The sequence below is a fragment of the Triticum urartu genome, chromosome 7A (genome assembly GCF_056163025.1).
Source record: "Triticum urartu cultivar PI428250 chromosome 7A, HENAU_Tu73, whole genome shotgun sequence".
Lineage (NCBI taxonomy): Eukaryota > Viridiplantae > Streptophyta > Magnoliopsida > Poales > Poaceae > Triticum > Triticum urartu.
In genome coordinates this window covers 740664851-740690152 of record NC_141879.1, presented here as the reverse complement: position 1 = coordinate 740690152, position 25302 = coordinate 740664851, and the positions used below count along the sequence as shown (strand labels likewise).

Here is a 25302-nt window from a genome sequence, read left to right as displayed (position 1 = left end):
CGGCTTTCGCCGCTTCGGCATTCATGCCGCCTCCCATCCCTCGTTGGCTCTTGGGCCGATGCTGTCGGTGCATCGCCCGCGGACACAGAGCTTCGGCTTGCCGCGAGCCCATCCGCTGCTCCCGCTGCCTTCTTAATGGGCACATGTCGCGTGGTTGCAAGAACCAGTGGAAGCCGCTCAGCTTCATTGACGGCCCCGCAGTACCACCACCACCTCTGCCTCACCCTGCTGCTGCTTCGGGTCTGGCGGTGCCGCGTCCTGGTCGTGGCTGGGAGGTTCCTCGTCCGCTTCCGCAGGCTACTGCTCCTCGGACAGCCATGCCGCGCCTCGGAGACGCCTCTGTCAGGCCGGAGGTGGACTACGTCGTCGTCCCCGCCACTCCCGAGATGCAGGCAGAGTCTGCCCTGCTCTCCACCAATGCCGCTGTGGCATGGCTGGAGGGCGCGCGGCAGGACGTCCCGTGCAGGCAGGTCGCCACTGAGCTGGCTTTGGCTCTGGGTGCGCGCCCGGCCGACGTCGAGGTGGTCAAACACTATCCGGAGCAGTTCTTCATCCGGTTCATGCACCAGCACCATTGCGCTGACGCTGTGTCCCGCGGTAACCTCCCAGGCGTCGGCTACCGCATTTACGTGCGCGAGTGGAGGCTTGAGGCGCACGCCGAAAATGAAGACATGCTCCACCGCGTCCGCCTGTGCATGGAGGGTGTTCCTCTGCACGGGTGGAACGAGTACATCGCCACCTTCCTCATCGGCCGCGGCTGCTCACTCGACTACATCGAGCCGCACTCTCGATGCAAAGAAGACACAAGGGATTTGGCTCTCTGGGCATGGATGGTTGATCCTAGCGCCATCCCCAAGGTGAAGTAGCTCACTCTTCCGGCTCGTGGGCACCGTCGCCGTGGACGGCGAGGGCTTCGTCACCGCGTCCTCATCCACCTTAATCTCCATGAGGACCACTCCAAGGCGGCCGACGACGACGACAACCCTCCGCCCCCGGACGTCCACGAGTTCACCTGGTACCGGCGTGTCGTCGACGGCACCATCGCCCCCAGGGACCGACGTGCTGAGCTGGGGCGAGCCGAACGTCGCCCAGACAGGCGCGACGACGACGAAGGGGACCGAGATTGCCGTCGTGGGCGTCCTGAGGACCGCTCACGCGAGGGATGGGGCGCCATGCTGCGGCGCTCTCTCTCCCGCAACACGCGGGAGCGCCTGCGGGATGCGCGCACCAGGGACCGTTCCGGTGGGCGGCGGCGCGCCGGCAGCCCTGCCGCGGCCCTCGCGCCGGCAGCGCCCCCTGTAGATGACGCTGCCATTCGCCTGCGTGGGTCAGGCTCGGGCAGCGGCGAGTCTGAGCGTGCCCCCGAGCTGATGCCTACCCTGGTGGCTGGTGCTCGCGGTCGCAGCCCCTTGCGCTCGGCCTCTCCCCGCTCTGCCAGGCGCCGATCAGCGGAGAGCCTCACCCCCCAGGCGTCCCCCCGCTTTCCCCTACAACAGTCCTGCCGGCAAGCCCGAGGTCAAAGCATGCTGAGGACAGGAGCTCTCCCCTGCTCCTCAGCGAGCCCAGCCCGTCTCTGCTCGAGCTCTACTCACCCGTGACGCTACTTCGGCCCCTGTCATCGCCTGCCAAACCTCCTGGCTTCGAGTCCTCCCCCCTCCACCACTGGTTGCTGACGGACCGTTGCGCCGCACGCCTTCTCCGTCGCGTGGCCATAGCCTTCAGGGCACCGGAGCTGCGCTGGCGCCCATCTTCGAGGCTCGGCAGATGGGCATCCTCGCCTCGCCTGCATCATCTCCGCCCAGGGCACCCACAGCTCGCCGTAAGACGCTTGCCGGCGTTAAAATCTCCACAAGAGGCGGCCTTTCGCTGCAACAGATTAGGCGCTCCGGCGACAAGCAGGTTGCTGCTCCAGCAGCCAAGGAGGCGGAAAAGCTCGTGTGTCACAGTCTGGGGATCATCAGGGACGGGGAAGATGTCACAGTGGACACGCTGGACAAGTTCACAGCCAAGTTCAAGGACCAGCTAGCACTAGTAGAAAACAGGGCTATGGTCCAGGCCGGGTCAGCCCATTAGTCCCGGTTCAGTCTAGAACCAGGACCAATGTGGGCATTGGTCCCGGTTCGTGAGCCCAGGGGGCCGGCCGGGCCACGTGGGCCATTGGTCCCGGTTCATCTGGACCTTTTGGCCCCGGTTTGTGGGATGAACCGGGACCAATGGGCCTCGCTCCTGGCCCACCACCATTGGTCCCGGTTGGTGGCTTGAACCGGGACCAAAGGCTCCCCTTTAGTCCCGGTTCATGTCACCAACCGGGACCAATGAGGTGCCTATATATACCCCCTCGCGCAAGAGCAGAGCACAGTGCTCTGTTTTTTCTGGCCGAGGGGGAGAGGGCTTTGTGGTGCTCTAGCTCACCTCCTATGCACATGAGGTGTTCGATGGAATGCCCGAGCCACACTACTTAAGCTTTCTCCTCTCGAAGCTCGACCTCCAAGCTCCATTTTCCTCGAGATTTGTCTAGATTTAGCGGTCCGTCACGCCCCGTCCCCGTCTTCACCGTCGTCGATCACCCGCGCCGATCTCATCACCAACACCACCGTGGTGAGCCTCTTGTTGTTATCTTCTTTCTGAAAGGAAAAATATTCTTACTATTGGAAATATGCCCTAGAGGCAATAATAAATTGATTATTATTATATTTCCTTGTTCATGATAATCGTTTATTATCCATGCTAGAATTGTATTGATAGGAAACTCAGATACATGTGTGGATACATAGACAACACCATGTCCCTAGTAAGCCTCTAGTTGACTAGCTCGTTGATCAATAGATGGTTACGGTTTCCTGACCATGGACATTGGATGTCGTTGATAACGGGATCACATCATTAGGAGAATGATGTGATGGACAAGACCCAATCCTAAGCCTAGCACAAAGATCGTGTAGTTCGTATGCTAAAGCTTTTCTAATGTCAAGTATCATTTCCTCAGACCATGAGATTGTGCAACTCCCGGATACCGTAGGAATACTTTGGGTGTGCCAAACGTCACAACGTAACTGGGTGGCTATAAAGGTACACTACATGTATCTCCGAAAGTGTCTGTTGGGTTGGCACGAATCGAGACTGGGATTTGTCACTCCGTGTAAGCGGAGAGGTATCTCTGGGCCCACTCGGTAGGACATCATCATAATGTGCACAATGTGATCAAGGAGTTGATCACGGGATGATGTGTTACGGAACGAGTAAAGAGACTTGCCGGTAATGAGATTGAACAAGGTATCGGGATACCGACGATCGAATCTCGGGCAAGTATCGTACCGCTAGACAAAGGGAATTGTATACGGGATTGATTAAGTCCTTGACATCGTGGTTCATCCGATGAGATCATCGTGGAACATGTGGGAGCCAACATGGGTATCCAGATCCCGCTGTTGGTTATTGACTGGAGAGTCATCTCGGTCATGTCTGCATGTCTCCCGAACCCGTAGGGTCTACACACTTAAGGTTCGATGACGCTAGGGTTATAAAGGAAGTTTGCATGTGGTTACCGAATGTTGTTCGGAGTCCCGGATGAGATCCCGGACGTCACGAGGAGTTCCGGAATGGTAAAGATTTATATATAGGAAATCCTGTTTCGGCCATCGGGACAAGTTTCGGGGTCATCGATATTGTACCGGGACCACCGGAAGGGTCCCGGGGGTCCACCGGGTGGGGCCACCTGCCCCGGGGGGCCACATGGGCTGTGGGAGGTGCGCCTTGGCCTACATGGGCCAAGGGCACCAGCCCCAAGAGGCCCATGCACCTAGGGTTTTAAGGAGGGAAGAGTCCCACAAGGGGAAGGCACCTCCTAGGTGCCTTGGGGGGAAGGGAAACCTCCTCTTGGCCGCCTCCCCTTTCCCATCTAGGGCTGCCGCCCCCCCTAGGGGTGGGAACCCTAGAGGGGGCGCACCCTCCTCCCTCTCCCCTATATATAGTGAGGCATAGGGGCTGCTCATAACACGCGATTTGATCTCTCTCAATGGTGCAGCCCTCCCTCTTTATCTCCTCTCCCATGGTGCTTGGCGAAGCCCTGCAGGATTGCCACGCTCCTCCATCACCACCACGCCGTTGTGCTGCTGCTGGATGGAGTCTTCCTCAACCTCTCCCTCTCTCCTTGCTGGATCAAGGCATGGGAGACATCGTCGGGCTGTACGTGTGTTGAACGCGGAGGTGCCGTCTGTTCGGCACTAGGATCTCCGGTGATTTGGATCACGACGAGTACGACTCCATCAACCCCATTCTCTTGAACGCTTCCGCTTAGCGATCTACAAGGGTATGTAGATGCACTCTCCTTCCCCTCGTTGCTGGTCTCTCCATAGATAGATCTTGGTGACACGTAGGAAAATTTTGAATTTATGCTACGTTCCCCAACAGTGGCATCATGAGCTAGGTCTATGCGTAGTTTCTATGCACGAGTAGAACACAAAGTAGTTGTGGGCGTTGATTTTGTTCAATATGCTTACCGTTACTAGTCCAATCTTGATTCGGTGGCATTGTGGGATGAAGCGGCCCGGACCGACCTTACACGTACTCTTACGTGAGACTGGTTCCACCAAAAAACATGCACTAGTTGCATAAGGTGGCTGGCGGGTGTCTGTCTCTCCCACTTTAGTCGGATCGGATTGGATGAAAAGGGTCCTTATGAAGGGTAAATAGCAATTGGCATATCACATTGTGGTTTTGCGTAGGTAAGAAACGTTCTTGCTAGAAACCCATAGCGGCCACGTAAAACATGCAAACAACAATTAGAGGACGTCTAACTTGTTTTTGCAGGGTATGCTATGTGATGTGATATGGCCAAAGGATGTGATGAATGATATATGTGATGTATGAGATTGATCATGTTCTTGTAATAGGAATCACGACTTGCATGTCGATGAGTATGACAACCGGCAGGAGCCATAGGAGTTGTCTTAATTTATTTATGACCTGCGTGTCAACATAAACATCATGTAATTACTTTACTTTATTGCTAACCGTTAGCTGTAGTAGTAGAAGTAATAGATGACGTGACAACTTCAAGAAGACACGATGATGGAGATCATGATGATGGAGATCATGGTGTCATGCCGGTGACGATGATGATCATGGAGCCCCGAAGATGGAGATCAAAAGGAGCAATATGATATTGGCCATATCATGTCACTATTTGATTGCATGTGATGTTTATCATGTTTTTGCATCTTGTTTACTTAGAACGACGGTAGTAAATAAGATGATCCCTCATTAAAATTTCAAGAATGTGTTCTCCCCTAACTGTGCACCGTTGCTAAAGTTCGTCGTTTCAAAGCACCACGTGATGATCGGGTGTGATAGATCCTTACGTTCACATACAACGGGTGTAAGACAGTTTTACACATGCAAAACACTTAGGGTTAACTTGACGAGCCTAGCATGTACAGACATGGCCTCAGAACACAAGAGACCGAAAGGTCGAGCATGAGTCGTATGGTAGATACGATCAACATGAAGATGTTCACCGATGATGACTAGTCCGTCTCACGTGATGATCGGACATGGCCTAGTTGACTCGGATCATGTAATCACTTAGATGACTAGAGGGATGTCTATCTGAGTGGGAGTTCACAAGATGAACTTAATTATCCTGAACATAGTCAAAAGGTCTTCGCAAATTATGTCGTAGCTCGCGCTTCAGTTCTACTGTTTAGATATGTTCCTAGAGAAAATTTAGTTGAAAGTTGATAGTAGTAATTTGCGGACTAGGTCCATAAACTAAGGTTTGTCCTCATTGCTTCAAGAAGGCTTATGTCCTTAATGCACCGCTCAGTGTGCTGAACCTCGAACGTTGTCTGTGGATGTTGCGAACATCTGACATACACATTTTGATAACTACATGATAGTTCAGTGCGTAATGCTAAATGGTTTAGAATTGAGGCACCAAAGATGTTTTTTGAAACGTCGCGGAACATATGAGATGTTTCGAGGGCTGAAATTGGGATTTCAGGCTCATGCCCATGTCAAGAGGTATAAGACCTCCGACGATTTTCTTAGCCTGCAAACTAAGGGAGAAAAGCTCAATTGTTGAGCTTGTGCTCAGATTGTCTAAGTACAACAATCATTTGAATCGAGTGGGAGTTGATCTTCCAGATGAGATAGTGATGTTTTTCCGAAGTCATTACCACCAAGTTGCTAGAGCTTCATGATGAACTATGATACACTGGTAAAAAAAGGGCCTATAGTCCCGGTTCGTAAGAGCCTTTAGTCCCGGTTCCGGAACCGGGACTAAAGTGTCAGTACTAATACCTCCCCCCTTTAGTCCCGGTTCAATCCAGAACCGGGACTAAAGGCCCTCCACGTGGGCAGTGCGCAGAGCCCAGTCAGGTGACCCTTTGGTCCCGGTTGGTGGCACCAACCGGGACCAATAGGCATCCACGCGTCAGCACTTCTGTGGCTGGGGTTTTTGTTTTTTTTTTTGAAAGGGGGGGGGGGTTGGGGGTTTTGCGGGGTTAATTTAGGTGTTTCATATATTGTGTTAGCTAGTTATAATTAATAGAGAGAAGTGTCCTCTCTTATGTCCGTGCTTGGTCGACGCTACGTACTATACATACGTATATAGAGAGGACTAGACACGCTAGCTAGCTAGTAAGCAAACGAAGGAAACAGAAGATCGTCATGAACATATATGCATATATACAGAGAGAAGTGATATCGACCACCTCTCCTTCTCCGAGAGATTGGTCGAACAACAAGTTCTCGTATATCTATCTGACACTACCGGCTACATATATACAATAATTATCTCTTACAAATATAATCATACGGACTCAGGGTCCACATAGAATTCTCCGTCTTCAGGGATCACGTGGTCAAGAAAGAATGCCGCCAATTCCTCTTGAATTGCTCGCATGCGAGCTGGTGCTAGGAGTTCATCCCGCTTCCGAAACATCTAATTTGAAGAAGGGGGTCAATACATATATATATATATATAAAAAAATGAATGAAACTCAACACAAATGATGGTAATAAAATAAAATTGTGAATGTTGTTATTTACGTACTTCATATTGTTCGTTAGAGTACCCGCCCCGCTCACAGGTCGTGTGGCGGATGGACTCGCAGATGTAGTATCCACAGAAATCATTCCCTTGTTCCTGCCACAACCACTTTACAAGAAATAGAGGTCAATCAAACTGATAAGCAAGAATGCTAAATGGTATTGATGAAACTAGCGCTTGAATCACTAGGAGATGCGCGGAACATGCTACTATAGTACTTACTTTCGGGTGTCTAAATTCCAGCTCCTTCGGCAGTCCCGGAACTGTTTTGGTGAATTTTCTCCAAACCCTGCCGGACAAAGAAAACAATTACTTGATATCAGGAAATGAACAAAGTTGCTGATATGGTGGATAATGATCGATTTAACTTACTTCTTGAGGATTTCAGTCATGTCCGCATACTCCTTGGGATCTTTTCGTTTAGAGTCCAAGACGGTTACTACTCCCTGCTCAAGCTTAATCTCTAGGAGAATATAGTGGTAACTGCACACACATGCATAACTCATCAATTACATTACTATAACCTTGACTAATATATAAGGGAAACCGAATACGCACAAGACAGTAACACTCACCTGAAGTTGTAAGGAAAGAGTATTATATCTTTGTTTTGATTTATTACGAACGATCGTAGCAAGCTGGCCTCGATAGCTGCGGCATGAAGTTTAACCTGAGTTGCATCTATGAGATATGTGTTAATGAACCCAATATCACTGACTTGTCTTTTCTTCAATTCGGCGATCTTCAATCTGCATAATATAGTGAGGATGATTATAAATACATGCAATGAAAGAGCTAAGCTATATAGAGAAACTTAATGATAGAAGTAGTACTACTTACAGACAGTAGCAGGCGACCGTTGTTTTATCGAGGGCCAATTTATTGAAAAACTGATAGAACTCCTCAAATGGAACAGGCAACAGATCAATTCCAACGAGGTCATGCTCCGGTTTAACTCTCGCATACAAAGTACTCCTCCCCCCAGAGTCTCTGCAGATTTTCAAGTACCAATCATGCAATCTTCGCATCATCGTTGATAGAGATCTTTCATCTTTGACGAGAGGCTTCCCGTACTCGTATCTTTGTATCTGCACCTCCATGGGTTCATGATGTACTTCGTCGGGTAGGTAATCTGCAAGATTGCTATAACCGGGTACCATCCTCGGATCATTATCGACGTTGTGGCTAGGCACCTTGAGCGGGGGGCACGATTGCTTCGCTTGTTCGCCGAGCTGGGCAATTTGTTTCCCAGCTGCTCGTCGTTCTTTCAGCCTTTGATCACTGACAGTACTTCCCGACCGCTCCGCTTCGGCAAATTCCTTTCCAATAATGCGGTCATAGTTTCCTTTCGGCGGATCAGACTTCGGTGGTTTTGTCAGGGCAGCCAGAGTGCGCTTCACTTTCACCCGATCTACCTTCTCCTCCGGAGGTGGATGTTTCTTTGCTTTCACCCCTTCAAAGAAGTTCCTCACTTCTTCTCGCGCGATCTCAGCGTTCTCCTCCAGGGTCCTCTCATATGGTAACTTCTCTGGAGTCTTCAGAGAAGGACCGAATCTGTATGTCCTCCCGCCTCTGTTTGTACTGCTAGACGCCGACCGGGCAGACGGAGCGGTTGTCTTCTTTACTTGCTTAAGCGGCGGAGGAGAAGGACTACGACGCGCAGGAGCAGCTGGAGCGGCGGCAGGTCTCTTCCGCCCTTGCTGACGAGGCGGAGAAGGAGGAGGCTGGCTGCTCGGGCGCGTCGGCGCAGGCGGAGAAGGAGGCAGAGTGCCGCCACGCGCCGGAGAAGGAGCCAGCCGAGGGCCCTGATCGTCACTCGCCGGAGGAGGAGGCGGTGGAGGCGGAGTGCCCTGACTCGCCGGAGGAGGAGGAGGAGGCGGTGGCGTCCAGTTCGGAAGGTTGATGAGCTCCTTCCGCCATAGGCATGGAGTCTTCAGAGCAGACCCCAGCCGAGTCTCCCCTTCACCGGTAGGGTGGTCAAGCTGGAGGTCCTCAAATCCCTCTGTTATCTCATCCACCATCACCCTAGCATATCCTTCTGGAATCGGCCGGCAGTGAAAAGTTGCGCCGGGTTTAGTAGGATAAACAGAGCCAACAGCCGCCTTGACCTTCAAATTCATCCATTGCGTCATAAGGTGGCAATTTTGAGACTCCGTTATAGCATCCACGGGATAGCTGGCAGGAGCCGTCAAGGCATGCTCCAGCTGAAGCAGCTCGGTGGAAGCCACGCTGCTTCTGCGCTGAGATGGCGGGGTAGCTTCGGGGGAGGCTTCGGCAGTACGTTTGCTGCGATTTGCTTCTCGTTCCTCTATCACGTCTACCCTTGCTTGCAGTGCCTGTATTTGGGTCTGCTGCACTTTTTTCCTCCTCTCATGGGATTTGTAACCGCCTGCGTCCGGAAACCCAACCTTCCACGGAATGGAGCCTGGCGTGCCTCGTGTCCGTCCAGGGTGCTCAGGATTCCCGAGGGCCATTGTGAGCTCGTCGTTCTCTCTGTCTGGAAAGAACGTCCCTTCCTGCGCTGCTTCAATATACTGCTTAAGCTTACTGACTGGTATGTCCATTTGATCGTTCGTCCAAATGCACTTCCCTGTTACAGGGTCCAGTGTTCCGCCAGCCCCGAAGAACCAAGTCCGGCAATGGTCTGGCCAGTTAATTGTCTCTGGTTCGATCCCTTTATGAACCAGATCATTCTCAGTCTTGGACCACTTAGGCCGGGCTACGAGGTAGCCACCTGACCCCGTGCGATGGTGAAGCTTCTTCTTCGCAGCATTTTGCTTGTTTGTCGCCGACATCTTCTTACTCTTTTCTGATGTCTTGTGGGCCACAAATGCGGGCCAGTGATCTCTGATCTTCTCATATCTGCCCTTGAATTCTGGTGTCTCATTATTTTCGACAAACTTATTCAGCTCTTTCTTCCACCTCCTGAATAGTTCTGCCATCCTCTTCAGAGCAAAAGACTTGATTAATTTCTCTTTAACTGGGTTCTCTGGATTATCCTCAGGCGGTAGGGTGAAATTTGACTTCAGCTCAGTCCAAAGATAATTTTTCTGCATATCATTGACATAAGACACCTCAGGGTCTTCTGTAGCCGGCTTAAACCATTGCTGGATGCTTATCGGGATCTTTTCCCTAACCAGAACCCCGCACTGAGCAACAAATGCGCTCTTTGTCCGGAGGGGTTCAATAGGTTGGCCGTCGGGCGCGATTGCTATGATCTCAAACTTTTCATCCGAGCTCAACTTTTTCTTCGGGCCTCGTCTCTTTACCGAAGTTGTGCTCGATTCGGAGGGCTAGAAAAAAGAACAAAGACTTAATTAATATGTGTACATACCAAAACAATGAATGCATCAATCAGCTAGTCAGCATAGGCTTAACTAATATATATACCTGGCCGGACTCGGTTCGGTCACCGGAGCCGTCATCACGGTCTCCTTCTTGCACCGGCATTGGGTCACCGGAGCCGTCCTCATGTTCTTCTTCTTGCACCGGCATTAGGTCACCGTAGCCAGCTTGTTCACCCTCTCCTTCCAGACCATCGGTTTCGTTGAGAAACAACGAGATGGCATCACTTCCTTCTACGATTATGTCCCTCAACAACGCTTCTTTTGTTGCTTCGTCTAGGGCGGTGTCCATAGTTTCTACAAATATTTACAACATGGCAATTATTATTCAAACATGACAGATGGATATATTAGTGCCAAACGTAGAACTAGCTACCTAATCATAGTAAGCTATCGGGAGGGGGTATATATCGACAACGACGACACTACATCTATGTCCCTCGACGACCCTCGTTCCCGATAAAAAAAAGAGGAAGAAGAAGAAAAATAAGAGGAGAAGAAAGAATAGAGGAGAAGAACCCTCGACCCCTAGACGACCCTCTTCTTCCTCTCATGTTCGAGAGGATCGTCGAGGGGTCGGGAGGTTGCCTAGTGTCAAAGGATTCAACAAAACCATGTCTTCATCATTAGGCGAAAGTAACATGTGCATGATGGTACGAAGCTCTTCAAAGTTGTTCTGGAACGGAGTCCCAGATAGGATAATTTGCTTTTTGGTACAAAGTTCAGAAAGAGCCTTCCGAATATCGCTATTTGGAAGGCCTTTGCTGAATTCGTACCAAAAGGCGGATTATTCTATCCGGGACTCCATTCCAGAACAACTTTGCAGAACTTCGTACCAACATGCCCTCGTTACTTCCGGCTAATGATGAAGGCATGGATTTCTTCAATACTTTGACACTAGGAAACCTCTCTCGACCCCTCGGCGATCCTCGACCCCTCGAACCCTCGACGACCCTGGAACCCTCGACCCCTAGACGACCCTCTTCTTCCTCTCATGTTCGAGAGGATCGCCGAGGGGTCGGGAGGTTGCCTAGTGTCAAAGGATTCAACAAAACCATGTCTTCATCATTAGGCGAAAGTAACATGTGCATGATGGTACGAAGCTCTTCAAAGTTGTTCTGGAACGGAGTCCCAGATAGAATAATTCGCTTTTTGGTACAAAGTTCAGCAAGAGCCTTCCGAATATCGCTATTTGGAAGGCCTTTGCTGAATTCGTACCAAAAAGCGGATTATTCTATCCGGGACTCCATTCCAGAATAACTTTGCAGAACTTCGTACCAACATGCCCTGGTTACTTCCGGCTAATGATGAAGGCATGGATTTCTTCAATACTTTGACACTAGGAAACCTCTCTCTACTTCCGGCTAATAAGAAGAAGAAGAAGAAGAAGAAGAAAAGAAGAAAAAAAGAGGAGAAGAAGAAAGGAATAGTGGAGAAAAGAGAAAATAGAATATATTCTATTTTCTCTTCTTCTCCACTATTCCTTTCTTCTTCTCCTCTTCTTTTTCTTCTTTTTTCTTCTTCTTATTTATTTCTCCTCTTCTTTTCGGTAGAGGATAGCCTAAATAGCTAGCAAGTATCGTGGGTGTGAGATACATGTGGCCTTCGGTGTCGGACACTACATCCACGTCCCACAAGTGACGTGGGCGTCGAAGCCCGCGCCACTTGTGGGATGTGGATGTAGTGTCCGACACCGACGGTACATGTATCTCACACCGACGATACTTTCTATTTAGGGTTTCTCCTCTACCGCTCAGCGACCCTCTCGACGACCCTCGTTCCCGATAAAATAAAGAGGAAGAAGAAGAAGAAAAAAGAAGAGAAGAAAGAATAGAGGAGAAGACTTCCTCTTCTTCCTCTCCTCTTCTTCCCCTTCTTCCTCGCCTCTCTCATGAATGTCCGGCGTTCTCGACCCCCCCCCCCCACGTGTCGAAGAAAAAAAAGAAGAAAAAAAAAGGAGAAGAAGAAAGGAATAGAGGAGAAAAGAGAAAATAGAATATATATTTTATTTTTCTCTTCTTCTCCTCTATTCCTTTCTTCTTCTCATCTTCTTTTTCTTCTTTTTTCTTCTTCTTATTTATTTCTCCTCGTCTTCCTCTCCCCTCTCGGCGACCCTAGACCCCCTCTCGACCCTCGACCCCTAGGCGACCGTCGACCCCTCTCTTTTTTTTCTTCCTCTTCTATTTTATCCTCTTCTTCCTCTGTCGCTCGGCGACCCTCGACGACCCTCGTTCCCGATAAAAAAAGAGGAAGAAGAAGAAAAAAAGAGGAGAAGAAAGAATAGAGGAGAAGATCATCTCCTCTATTCTTTCTTCTCCTCTTTTTTCTTTTCTTATTCCTCTTCTTTTTTATCCTCTTCCTCCTCTCATGTTCGACGACCCTCGACCCCTCGGCGACCCTAGACCCCCTCTCGACCCCCTCTTCTTCTCCCTCTTCTAATTCATTTGTTCATATGAATATACAAACATTTTCATATTTACAATAATTAATATCACCAAAAAAATCTATGAACGGAAAAAAATCCTATTTTTCTAAAAAAACTATCATTTGCATATATACATGAACATAGATATATACACAGAGAACATATGTATACATATATATAAAAAAACAAGCATATATATATATATGAAAAAAAGCATATATATGAAAAAAATGCTAGCTAGGGCGCCGGCCGGACCAGAGGAGGACCGCGGAGTCGGCGGCGAGGATGGCGATGGGGCAGTGGGCGCGCGCTTGGGGTAGGAGACGCGGGCGACGGCGACGGCGGGCCGGGGCGGCGGGCAAGGGGCCGGCCGGCGCGGGCGACGGCGAGGGCGGGACGGGGCGGTGCGCGTCGGGGCAGGGACGAGGGCGACGGCGACGGGGGCGGGCCGGGGCGGCGCGCGTCTCGGGCGACGGCCACGATGGGCGCGGGCGACGGCGACGATGGGGGCGGGCGGCGTCGGGGCAGCCTGGCGGCGTCGGCAACTGCAACTGCAAGATGAGAATGAAAAATTCCAAAGTGTGGCCTTATATAGCAGAGGCTTTAGTCTCGGTTCGTGGCAGCAACCGGGACTAAAGGTGGGCATTAGTCCCGGTTGCTTCCACGAACCGAGACCAATGGCCTCTTTTCGGCAGCCCAAAGGGCGGGAAGCGAAGCCCATTGGTCCCGGTTGGTGGCCCCAACCGGGACTAAAGGAGGGCAATGGTCACGGTTGGTGCCACGAACCGTGACGAATGCACCCTTTAGTCCCGGTTGGTGCCACCAACCGGGACCAATGCCCTTGTGCGCCCCGCGCCCAAAAGTTTAGTCCCACATCGCTAGTTGACAGCGCCCAACACCAGTTTATAAGCTCTGCTGCCTCCTCCCTCTCGAACTCCTCTGAACTGCAGGCCTATGGGCCTAATTTGACACTGCTATGCCCGTGGGCCTATTGGGCCTTCTGCGGGCCTGAATCCTGGCCCATGTAGGGTTTCTAGTCGTATTCAGGCCGTGGAGGCCCAGTAGGTGGCATTTTTTTTGGTTTTTTCTTTTTTATTTCTACATTTTTTTGGTTTTTTATTTTTTATTTCTACTAAAAACTAAATACTTACAGTTTTTTAGTGATTTCTTTTTGCTTTTAGGTCACAAAAATTATAAAAACTTTCTGTTAGTGCCATTAGTTTTAAATTTTAAATAGTTTAAATTTGAATTTTTAAAAATTTGTGTGAATCACTAGTTTATGAATAACTTTACTATAAAAATAGAATTTTTTTTCTTCTTTGCTATTTATTTTTTATTTATACTTACAATTAAATACTTATAGTTTGATTTTAGGTCACAAAAATTATATTCTTTTTGCTATTGAAGAATATTATAGTTTTATTTTAATTATCATAACATAATATTTTAATTGATTGTTTTTATTTTCATAAAAGTTTTGTAGTTCATTCTGTTTGCTATTAATTTATTCTTTGAGCTAAATGACTCTGAAATTGGAAAGCATTTCAAAATGAACTCTGAAAAGGTTGAAAGTTGGCATGGTATCATCATTTCACCCACATAGCATGTTCCAAAAAGTAGAGAGGGTTACGACAAAAACTTGATGCACTTTGTGTACAAAATGGACAATCACTTTCGAAGTATCAAAGTTTCGAACCATAAGACATGAAAGCATTTCAAATGAACTCTGAAAAAGTTGAAAGTTGGGATGGTATCATAATTTCACCCACATAGCATTTGCTTATTGCGGGAGAAAGTCTTCACTTTTTCTTCGCTTGTGTCATTTGCTTATTGCGCCGTAACCATGGATAATCTTCACTGTTTATCAGGATGCTTGGGTCAGCCTTGACATTGAAGGGAGGAATTTCATGAAACTTTTCATAATCTTCAGACATGTCTGTCTTGCCATCCACTCCCAGGATGTCCCTTTTTCCTGAAAGAACTATGTGGCGCTTTGGCTCATCGTATGATGTATTCGCTTCCTTATCTTTTCTTTTTCTCGGTTTGGTAGACATGTCCTTCACATAGATAACCTGTGCCACATCATTGGCTAGGATGAACGGTTCGTCAGTGTACCCAAGATTTTTCAGATCCACTGTTGTCATTCCGTACTGTGGGTCTACCTGTACCCCGCCGCCTAACAGATTGACCCATTTGCACTTAAACAAAGGGACCTTAAAATCAGGTCCGTAGTCAAGTTCCCATATGTCCACTATGTAACCATAATATGTGTCCTTTCCGCTCTCGGTTGCTGCATCAAAGCGGACACCGCTGTTTTGGTTGGTGCTCTTTTGATCTTGGGCGATCGTGTAAAATGTGTTCCCATTTATCTCGTATCCTTTGTAAGTCAATACAATCAAAGATGGTCCCCTGGACAACAAGTACAACTCATCACAAACAGTGTTGTCACCTCTGAGACGTGTTTCCAACCAACTGCTGAAAGTCCTGATGTGTTCACATGTAATCCAGTCGTCGCACTGCTCCGGGTGTTTGGAGCGCAGACTGTTCTTGTGTTCATCGACATACGAGGTCACCAAGGTAGAGTTCTGTAGAACTGTGTAGTGTGCTTGAGACCAAGAATATCCGTCCCTGCATATTATTGAGTCTCTTCCAAGAGTGCCTTTTCCAGTCAGTCTCCCCTCATACCGCGATTTAGGGAGACCTATCTTGTTAAGGCCAGGAATGAAGTCAACACAAAACCCGATAACATCCTCTGTTTGATGGCCCATGGAGATGCTTCCTTCTGGCCTAGCACGGTTACGGACATATTTCTTTAGGACTCCCATGAACCTCTCAAAGGGGAACATATTGTGTATAAATACGGGCCCCAGGATGACAATCTCGTCGACTAGATGAACTAGGACGTGCGTCATGATATTGAAGAAGGATGGTGGGAACACCAGCTCGAAACTGACAAGACATTGCGCCACATCACTCCTTAGCCTTGGTACGATTTCTGGATCGATCACCTTCTGAGATATTGCATTGAGGAATGCACATAGCTTCACAATGGCTAATCGGACGTTTTCTGGTAGAAGCCCCCTCAATGCAACCGGAAGCAGTTGCGTCATAATCACGTGGCAGTCATGAGACTTTAGGTTCTGAAACTTTTTCTCTGCCATATTTATTATTCCCTTTATATTCGACGAGAAGCCAGTCGTGACCTTCATACTGGGCAGGCATTCAAAGAAGATTTCTTTCTCTTCTTTCGTAAGAGCGTAGCTGGCAGGACCTTTATACTGCTTCGGAGGCATGCCGCCTTTTTCGTGTAAACGTTGCAGGTCCTCCCGTGCCTCAGGTGTATCTTTTGTCTTCCCATACACGCCCAAGAAGCCTAGCAGGTTCACGCAAAGGTTCTTCGTCACGTGCATCACGTCGATTGAGGAGCGGACCTCTAGGTCTTTCCAGTAGGGTAGGTCCCAAAATATAGATTTCTTCTTCCACATGGGTGCGTGTCCCTCAGCGTCATTCGGAACAGCTAGTCCACCGGGACCCTTTCTAAAGATTACGTAGTGTAAATCATTGACCATAGCAAGCACGTGATCACCGGTGCACATGGCGGGCTTCTTCCGGTGATCTGCCTCGCCTTTAAAATGCTTGCCTTTCTTTCAACATTGATGGTTGGTCGGAAGAAATCGACGATGGCCCAGGTACACATTCTTCCTGCATTTGTCCAGGTATATACTTTCAGTGTCATCTAAACAGTGCGTGCATGCGTGGTATCCTTTCTTTGTCTGTCCTGAAAGGTTACTGAGAGCGGGCCAATCTTTGATGGTCACGAACAGCAACGCCTTAAGGTTAAATTCCTCCTGTCTGTGCTCATCCCACGTACGTACACCGTTTCCATTCCAAAGCTGTAAAAGTTCTTCAACTAATGGCCTTAGGTACACATCAATGTCGTTGCCGGGTTGCTTAGGGCCTTGGATGAGAACTGGCATCATAATGAACTTCCGCTTCATGCACATCCAAGGAGGAAGGTTATACATACATAGAGTCACGGTCCAGGTGCTGTGATTGCTGCTCTGCTCCCCGAAAGGATTAATGCCATCCGCGCTTAAAGCAAACCATAAATTCCTTGGGTCCTTTGCAAACTCATCCCAGTACTTTCTCTCGATTTTTCTCCACTGCGACCCGTCAGTGGGTGCTCTCAACTTCCCATCTTTCTTTCGGTTCTCACTGTGCCATCGCATCAACTTGGCATGCTCTTCATTTCTGAACAGACGTTTCAACCATGGTATTATAGGAGCATACCACATCACCTTCGCAGGAACCCTCTTCCTGAGGGGCTCGCCGTCAACATCACCAGGGTCATCTCGTCTGATCTTATACCGCAATGCACTGCATACCGGGCATGCGTTCAGATCCTTGTATGCACCGCGGTAGAGGATGCAGTCATTAGGGCATGCATGTATCTTCTCCACCTCCAATCCTAGAGGGCATACGACCTTCTTTGCTACGTATGTACTGTCGGGCAATTCGTTATCCTTTGGAAGCTTCTTCTTTAATATTTTCAGTAGCTTCTCAAATCCTTTGTCAGCCACATCATTCTCTGCCTTCCACTGCAGCAATTCCAGTACGGTACCGAGCTTTGTGTTGCCATCTTCGCAATTGGGGTATAACCCTTTTTTGTGATCCTCTAACATGCGATCGAACTTCAGCTTCTCCTTTTGACTAATGCATTGCGTCCTTGCATCATGACCCGGCGGAGATCATCATCATCGGGCACATCGTCTGGTTCCTCTTGATCTTCAGCAGCTTCACCCGTGGCAGCATCATTGGGCACATCGTCTGGTTCCTCTTGATCTTCACCAGCTCCCCCCGTTGCAGCATCACCGTATTCAGGGGGCACATAGTTGTCATCGTACTCTTCTTCTTCGCCGTCTTCCATCATAACCTCTATTTCTCCGTGCCTCGTCCAAACATTATAGTGTGGCATGAAACCCTTGTAAAGCAGGTGGGAGTGAAGGATTTTCCGGTTAGAGTAAGACCTCGTATTTCCACATTCAGTGCATGGACAACACATAAAACCATTCTGCTTGTTTGCCTCAGCCGCATCGAGAAACTCATGCACGCCCTTAATGTACTCGCGGGTGTGTCTGTCACCGTACATCCATTGCCGGTTCATCTGCATGCATTATATATAATTAAGTGTCCAAATTAATAGAAGTGTACAAATCTCGAGGAAAATGGAGCTTGGAGGTCGACCTTCGAGAGGAGAAAGCTTAAGTAGTGTGGCTCGGGCATTCCATCGAACACCTCATGTGCATAGGAGGTGAGCTAGAGCACCACAAAGCCCTCTCCCCCTCGGCCAGAAAAAACAGAGCATTGTGCTCTGCTCTTGCGCGAGGGGGTATATATAGGCACCTCATTGGTCCCGGTTGGTGGCATGAACCGGGACTAAAGGGGAGCCTTTGGTCCCGGTTCAAGCCACCAACCGGGACCAATGGTGGTGGGCCAGGAGCGAGGCCCATTGGTCCTGGTTCGTCCCACCAACCGGGACCAAAAGGTCCAGACGAACCGGGACCAATGGCCCATGTGGCCCGGCCGGCCCCCTGGGCTCACGAACCGGGATCAATGCCCACATTGGTCCCGGTTCTACACTGAACCGGGACTAATGGGCTGAGCCGGCCTGGACCATAGCCCTGTTTTCTACTAGTGATATATCAGGGACATATATGATGATCTTTGAGATATTCGCGATGTTTGACACCACAAAAGTAGAAATCAAGAAGGAGCATCAATTGTTGATGGTTGGTGAAACCACTAGTTTCTAGAAGGGCAAGGGCAAGAAGGGATACTTCATGAAACGGCAAATCAGCTGCTGCTCTAGTGAAGAAACCCAAGGTTGAACCCAAACCCGAGACTAAGTGCTTCTGTAATAAGGGGAACAGCCACTGGAGCAGAATTACCCTAGATACTTGGTAGATAAGAAGGCTGGCAAGGTCGATAGAAGTATATTGGATGTATTATGTTAATGTGTACTTTACTAGTACTCCTAGTAGCACCAGGGTATTAGATACCGGTTCGGTTGCTAAGTGTTAGTAACTCGAAATAAAAGCTACGGAATAAACGGAGACTAGCTAAAGGTGAGCTGACGATATGTGTTGGAAGTGTTTCCAAGGTTGATATGATCAAGCATCGCACGCTCCCTCTACCATCGAGATTGGTATTAAAACCTAAATAATTGTTATTTGGTGTTTGCGTTGAGCATAGACATGATTGGATTATGTCTATCGCAATACGGTTATTCATTTAAAAAGAATAATGGTTACTCTGTTTATTTGAATAATACCTTCAAATGGTCTTACACCTGAAATGAATGGTTTATTGAATCTCGATCGTAGTGATACACATGTTCATGCCAAAAGATAGTAATGATAGTACCACATACTTGTGGCACTACCACTTAAGTCATATCGGTATAAAACGCATGAAGAAGCTCCATGTTGATGGATCTTTGGACTCACTCATTTTTGAAAGGATTGAGACATGCGAACCATGTTTGTTGGTAGATATGCATGAAGAAACTCTATGCAAATGGACCGTTTGGACTCACTTGATTTTGAATCACTTGAGACATGCAAATCATACCACATGGGCAAGATGACTGAAAGCCTCGTTTTTCAGTAAAATGGAACTAGAAAGCAACTTGTTGGAAGTAATACATTTTGATGTGTGCAATCCAATGAGTGCTGAGGCATGTAGTGGATATCGTTATGTTCTTACTTCACAGATGATTTGAGTAGATATTGAGTATATTTACTTGATGAATCACGAGTCTGAATTATTGAAAGGTTCAAGTAATTTCAGGGTGAAGTTGAAAGATCGTCATGACAAGAGGATAAAATATCTATGATATGATCATAGAGATGAATATCTGAATTACGAGTTTGGCATAGAATTAAGACATTGTGGAAATTGTTTCACAACTAATACAGCCTGGAACACCATAGTGTGATGGTGTGTCCGAACATCATAACTGCACCCTATTGGATATGATGCATACCATGATGTCTCTTATCGAATTACCACGATAGTTTATGGGTTAGGCATTAAATACAACCACATTCACTTTAAATAGGGCACCACGTAATTCCGATGAGATGACACCGTATGAACTATGGTTTAGAGAAACCTAAGCTGTCATTTCTTAAAAGTTTGGGGCTGCGACGCTTATGTGAAAAAGTTTCAGGCTGATAAGCTCGAACCCAAAGCGGATAAATGCATCTTCATAGGACACCCAAAACAGTTGGGTATACCTCCTGTCTCAGATCCGAAAGCAATAAGGGATTGTTTCTAGAATCGGGTCCTTTCTCGAGGAAAGGTTTCTCTCGAAAGAATTGAGTGGGAGGATGGTGGAGACTTGATGAGGTTATTGAACCGTCTCTTCAACTAGTGTGTGGCAGGGCACAGGAAGTTGTTCCTGTGGCACCTACACCAATTGAAGTGGAAGCTTATGATAGTGATCATGAAACTTCAGATCAAGTCACTACCAAACCTCGTGGGATGACAAGGATGCGTACTACTTCAGAGTGGTACGTAATCCTGTCTTGGAAGTCATGTTGCTAGACAACAATGAACCTACGAGCTATGGAGAAGCGATGGTGGGCCCAGATTCCGATAAATGGCTCGAGGCCATAAAATCCGAGATAGGATCCATGTATGAAAACAAAGTGTAGACTTTGGAAGAACTACTTGATGGTCGTAAGGCTGTTAGGTACATATGGATTTTAAAAGGAAGACGGACAATGATGGTAAATGTCACCATTAAGAAAGCTCGACTTGTCGTTAAGATGTTTTTTGACAAGTTCAAGGAGTTGACTATGATGAGACTTTCTCACTCGTAGCGATGCTAAGAGTCTGTTGGAATTATATTAGCGATTACTGTATTATTTATGAAATCTTGCAGATAGGATGTCAAAACATTGTTTCCTCGATGATTTTCTTGAGGAAAGGTTGTATGTGATACAACCGGAAGGTTTTGTCAATCCTGAAAGATGCTGATAAGTATGCAAAGCTCCAGCAATCCTTCTAGGGACTGGAGTAAGCATCTCGGAGTTGGAATGTATGCTTTGATGAGATGATCAAAGATTTTGGGTGTATACAAATTTTATGAGAAACTTGTATTTCCAAAGAAGTGAGTGGGAGCACTATAGAATTTATGATGAGTATATGTTGTTGACATATTATGGATCAGAAATGATGTAGAATTTCTGGAAAGCATATAGGGTTATTTGGAAAGTGTTTTTCAATGGAAAGCCTGGATTAAGCTACTTGATCATTGAGCATCAAGATCTATAAGGATAGATCAAAACGCTTAATGGTACTTTCAAATGAGCACATACCTTGACATGATCTTGAAGGTGTTCAAGATGGATCAGTCAAAGAAGGAGTTCTTGCCTGAGTTGTAAGGTATGAAGTTGAGACTTAAAGCTCGACCACGGCAGAAGAAAGAGGAAGGACGAAGGTCGTCCCCTATGCTTTTGTCATAGGCTCTATACAGTATGCTATGCTGTGTACCGCACCTGAAGTGTGCCTTGCCATGAGTCAGTCAAGGGGTACAAGAGTGATCCAAGAATGGATCACAGGACAGCGGTCAAAGTTAAACTTTGTAACTAGTGGACTAAGGAATTTTCTCGATTATGGAGGTGATAAAGAGTTCGACGTAAAGAGTTACGTCGATGCAAGCTTAACACCTATCCGGATAGCTCTGAGTAGAGATACCGGATACGTATAATGGAGCAACAATTTAGAATAACTCCAAGTAGAACAGTTATTTGAAATGGCTCCAAATAAAGCGTGGTAGCTGCATCTAGGAGATGACATAAAGATTTGTAAAGCACACACGGATCTGAAAGGTTCAGACCCGTTGACTAAAACCTCTCTCACAAGCAACATGATCAAACCCAGAACTCTGTGAGTGTTAATCACATGGTGATGTGAACTAGATTATTGACTCTAGTGCAAGTGGGAGACTGTTGGAAATATGCCCTAGAGGCAATAATAAATTGATTATTATTATATTTCCTTGTTCATGATAGTCGTTTATTATCCATGCTAGAATTGTATTGATAGGAAACTCAGATACATGTGTGGATACATAGACAACACCATGTCCCTAGTAAGCCTCTAGTTGACTAGCTCGTTGATCAATAGATGGTTACGGTTTCCTGACCATGGACATTGGATGCCGTTGATAACAGGATCACATCATTAGGAGAATGATGTGATGGACAAGACCCAATCCTAAGCCTAGCACAAAGATCGTGTAGTTCGTATGCTAAAGCTTTTCTAATGTGAAGTATCATTTCCTTAGACCATGAGATTGTGCAACTCCCGGATACCGTAGGAATACTTTGGGTGTGCCAAACGTCACAACGTAACTGGGTGGCTATAAAGTTACACTACATGTATCTCCGAAAGTGTTTGTTGGGTTGGCACGAATCGAGACTGGGATTTGTCACTCCGTGTAAGCGGAGAGGTATCTCTGGGCCCACTCGGTAGGACATCATCATAATGTGCACAATGTGATCAAGGAGTTGATCACGGGATGATGTGTTACGGAACGAGTAAAGAGACTTGCCGGTAACGAGATTGAACAAGGTATCGGGATACCGACGATCGAATCTCGGGCAAGTATCGTACCGCTAGACAAAGGGAATTGTATACGGGATTGATTAAGTCCTTGACATCGTGGTTCATCTGATGAGATCATCGTGGAACATGTGGGAGCCAACATGGGTATCCAGATCCCGCTGTTGGTTATTGACCGGAGAGTCATCTCGGTCATGTCTACATGTCTCCCGAACCCGTAGGGTCTACACACTTAAGGTTCGATGATGCTAGGGTTATAAAGGAAGTTTGTATGTGGTTACCGAATGTTGTTCGGAGTCCCGGATGAGATCCCGGACGTCACGAGGAGTTCCGGAATGGTAAAGATTTATATATAGGAAATCCTGTTTCGGCCATCGGGACAAGTTTCGGGGTCATCGGTATTGTACCGGGACCACCGGAAGGGTCCTGGGGGTCCACTGGTTGGGGCCACCTGCCCCGGGGGGCCACATGGGCTGTGGGAGGTGCGCCTTGGCCTACATGGGCCAAGGGCACCAGCCCCAAGAGGCCCATGCGCCTAGGGTTTTAAGGAGGGAAGAGTCCCACAAGGGGAAGGCACCTCCTAGGTGCCTTGGGGGGGAGGGAAACCTCCTCTTGGCCGCCTCCCCTTTCCCATCTAGGGCTGCCGCCCCCCTAGGGGTGGGAACCCTAGAGGGGGCGCACCCTCCTCCCTCTCCCCTATATATAGTGAGGCATAGGGGCTGCTCATAACACGCGATTTGATCTCTCTCAATGGTGCAGCCCTCCCTCTTTATCTCCTCTCCCATGGTGCTTGGCGAAGCCCTGCAGGATTGCCACGCTCCTCCATCACCACCACGCTGTTATGCTGCTGCTGGATGGAGTCTTCCTCAACCTCTCCCTCTCTCCTTGCTGGATCAAGGCATGGGAGACATCGTCGGGCTGTACGTGTGTTGAACGCGGAGGTGCCGTCTGTTCAGCACTAGGATCTCTGGTGATTTGGATCACGACGAGTACGACTCCATCAACCCCGTTCTCTTGAACGCTTCCGCTTAGCGATCTACAAGGGTATGTAGATGCACTCTCCTTCCCCTCGTTGCTGGTCTCTCCATAGATAGATCTTGGTGACACGTAGGAAAATTTTGAATTTATGCTACGTTCCCCAACACTTACTTGTATGTTTAGATAGATACTTGTATCATTTTCTTACATTTATTATTGCATCTTATATAGTGCGATGGTTTTGGTATCCGCCCCCGTCGGCCCTCGTCCTGTCTATGATTCGGATGTGGTATGTATATTATCTTTATAACTATTGGTTCATTTATTGTTTATGAAAATTATGCCGACCAACGTGACATAGATTTTATTTATCTAGGATGTATGTGAATCGGAAATGCCAACCGACCCTATTGTCGAGAGGTTAAATTTAGTTGAAGAAGAAAACAATTTGTTGAAAGAAAAAAATAAAAAAAATTGAGGAGGAGAAGATGATATCGGAGTTGCATGTTGCGGATGTCGTCGATGATCACAAGATCAAGATGGATGCATTGCGCTTGAAGATTAGAAAGATTAGAAAATATGCCATTCATACCGAGGCTTGGTATCATTATGCCGTTGGATTAATTGTTACCTTGGTTGCGATTATGATCGCATTTGTTTTCGCATTGAAATGTTTTACATAGTTTCAATGTATGGTTTAATTAATTAGATGCTCTGGAGAGCTATATGTTGTTAGATGAGAACTATGTATGCACTTTGGTTTTAATGTGATGATGAACTTCTATTAATTTGGACATTTAATTATATATAATGCACGCAGATGAACCGGCAATGGACGTACGGTGACAGACACACCCGCGAGTACATTAAGGGCGTGCATGAGTTTCTCGATGCGGCTGAGGCAAACAAGCAGAATGGTTTTATGTGTTGTCCATGCACTGAATGTGGGAATACGAGGTCTTACTCTAACCGGAAAATCCTTCACTCCCACCTGCTTTACAAGGGTTTCATGCCACACTATAATGTTTGGACGAGGCACGGAGAAATAGGGGTTATGATGGAAGACGGCAAAGAAGAAGAGTACGATGACAACTATGTGCCCCCTGAATACGGTGATGCTGCAACGGGGGGAGCTGGTGAAGATCAAGAGGAACCAGACGATGTGCCCAATGATGCTGCCATGAGTGAAGCTGCTGAAGATCAAGAGGAACCAGACGATGTGCCCGATGATGATGATCTCCGCCGGGTCATTGTCGATGCAAGGACGCAATGCATTAGTCAAAAGGAGAAGATGAAGTTCGATCGCATGTTAGAGGATCACAAAAAAGGGTTATACCCCAATTGCGAAGATGGCAACACAAAGCTCGGTACCGTACTGGAATTGCTGCAGTGGAAGGCAGAGAATGCTGTGGCTGACAAAGGATTTGAGAAGCTACTGAAAATATTGAAGAAGAAGCTTCCAAAGGATAACGAATTGCCCGACAGTACATACGCAGCAAAGAAGGTCGTATGCCCTCTAGGATTGGAGGTGGAGAAGATACATGCATGCCCTAATGACTGCATCCTCTACCGCGGTGCATACAAGGATCTGAACGCATGCCCGGTATGCGGTGCATTGCGGTATAAGATCAGACGAGATGACCCTGGTGATGTTGACGGCGAGCCCCCCAGGAAGAGGGTTCCTGCGAAGGTGATGTGGTATGCTCCTATAATACCACGGTTGAAACGTCTGTTCAAAAACGAAGAGCATGCCAAGTTGATGCGTTGGCACAGTGAGAACCGAAAGAAAGATGGGAAGTTGAGAGCACCCGCTGACGGGTCGCGGTGGAGAAAAATCGAGAGAAAGTACTGGGATGAGTTTGCAAAGGACC

At 47.7% G+C, this 25302-nt stretch overlaps 1 protein-coding gene and 1 pseudogene across 1 annotated transcript in view; both read left to right on the top strand.

The window, feature by feature from the left end:
- Positions 1 to 317: 317 nt before the first annotated feature.
- On the top strand, positions 318 to 1598 carry LOC147962584 (uncharacterized; annotated as a pseudogene).
- Positions 1599 to 1764: 166 nt separating this feature from the next.
- LOC147962583 (uncharacterized) overlaps positions 1765 to 25302 on the top strand; it is a 35937-nt gene continuing 12399 nt past the window's right edge. The window contains exon 1 of the mRNA XM_087534235.1: positions 1765 to 2031. Within this exon, the coding sequence (XP_087390361.1) occupies positions 1765 to 2031 (267 nt within the window). The remainder of the gene's footprint in view (positions 2032 to 25302) is intronic.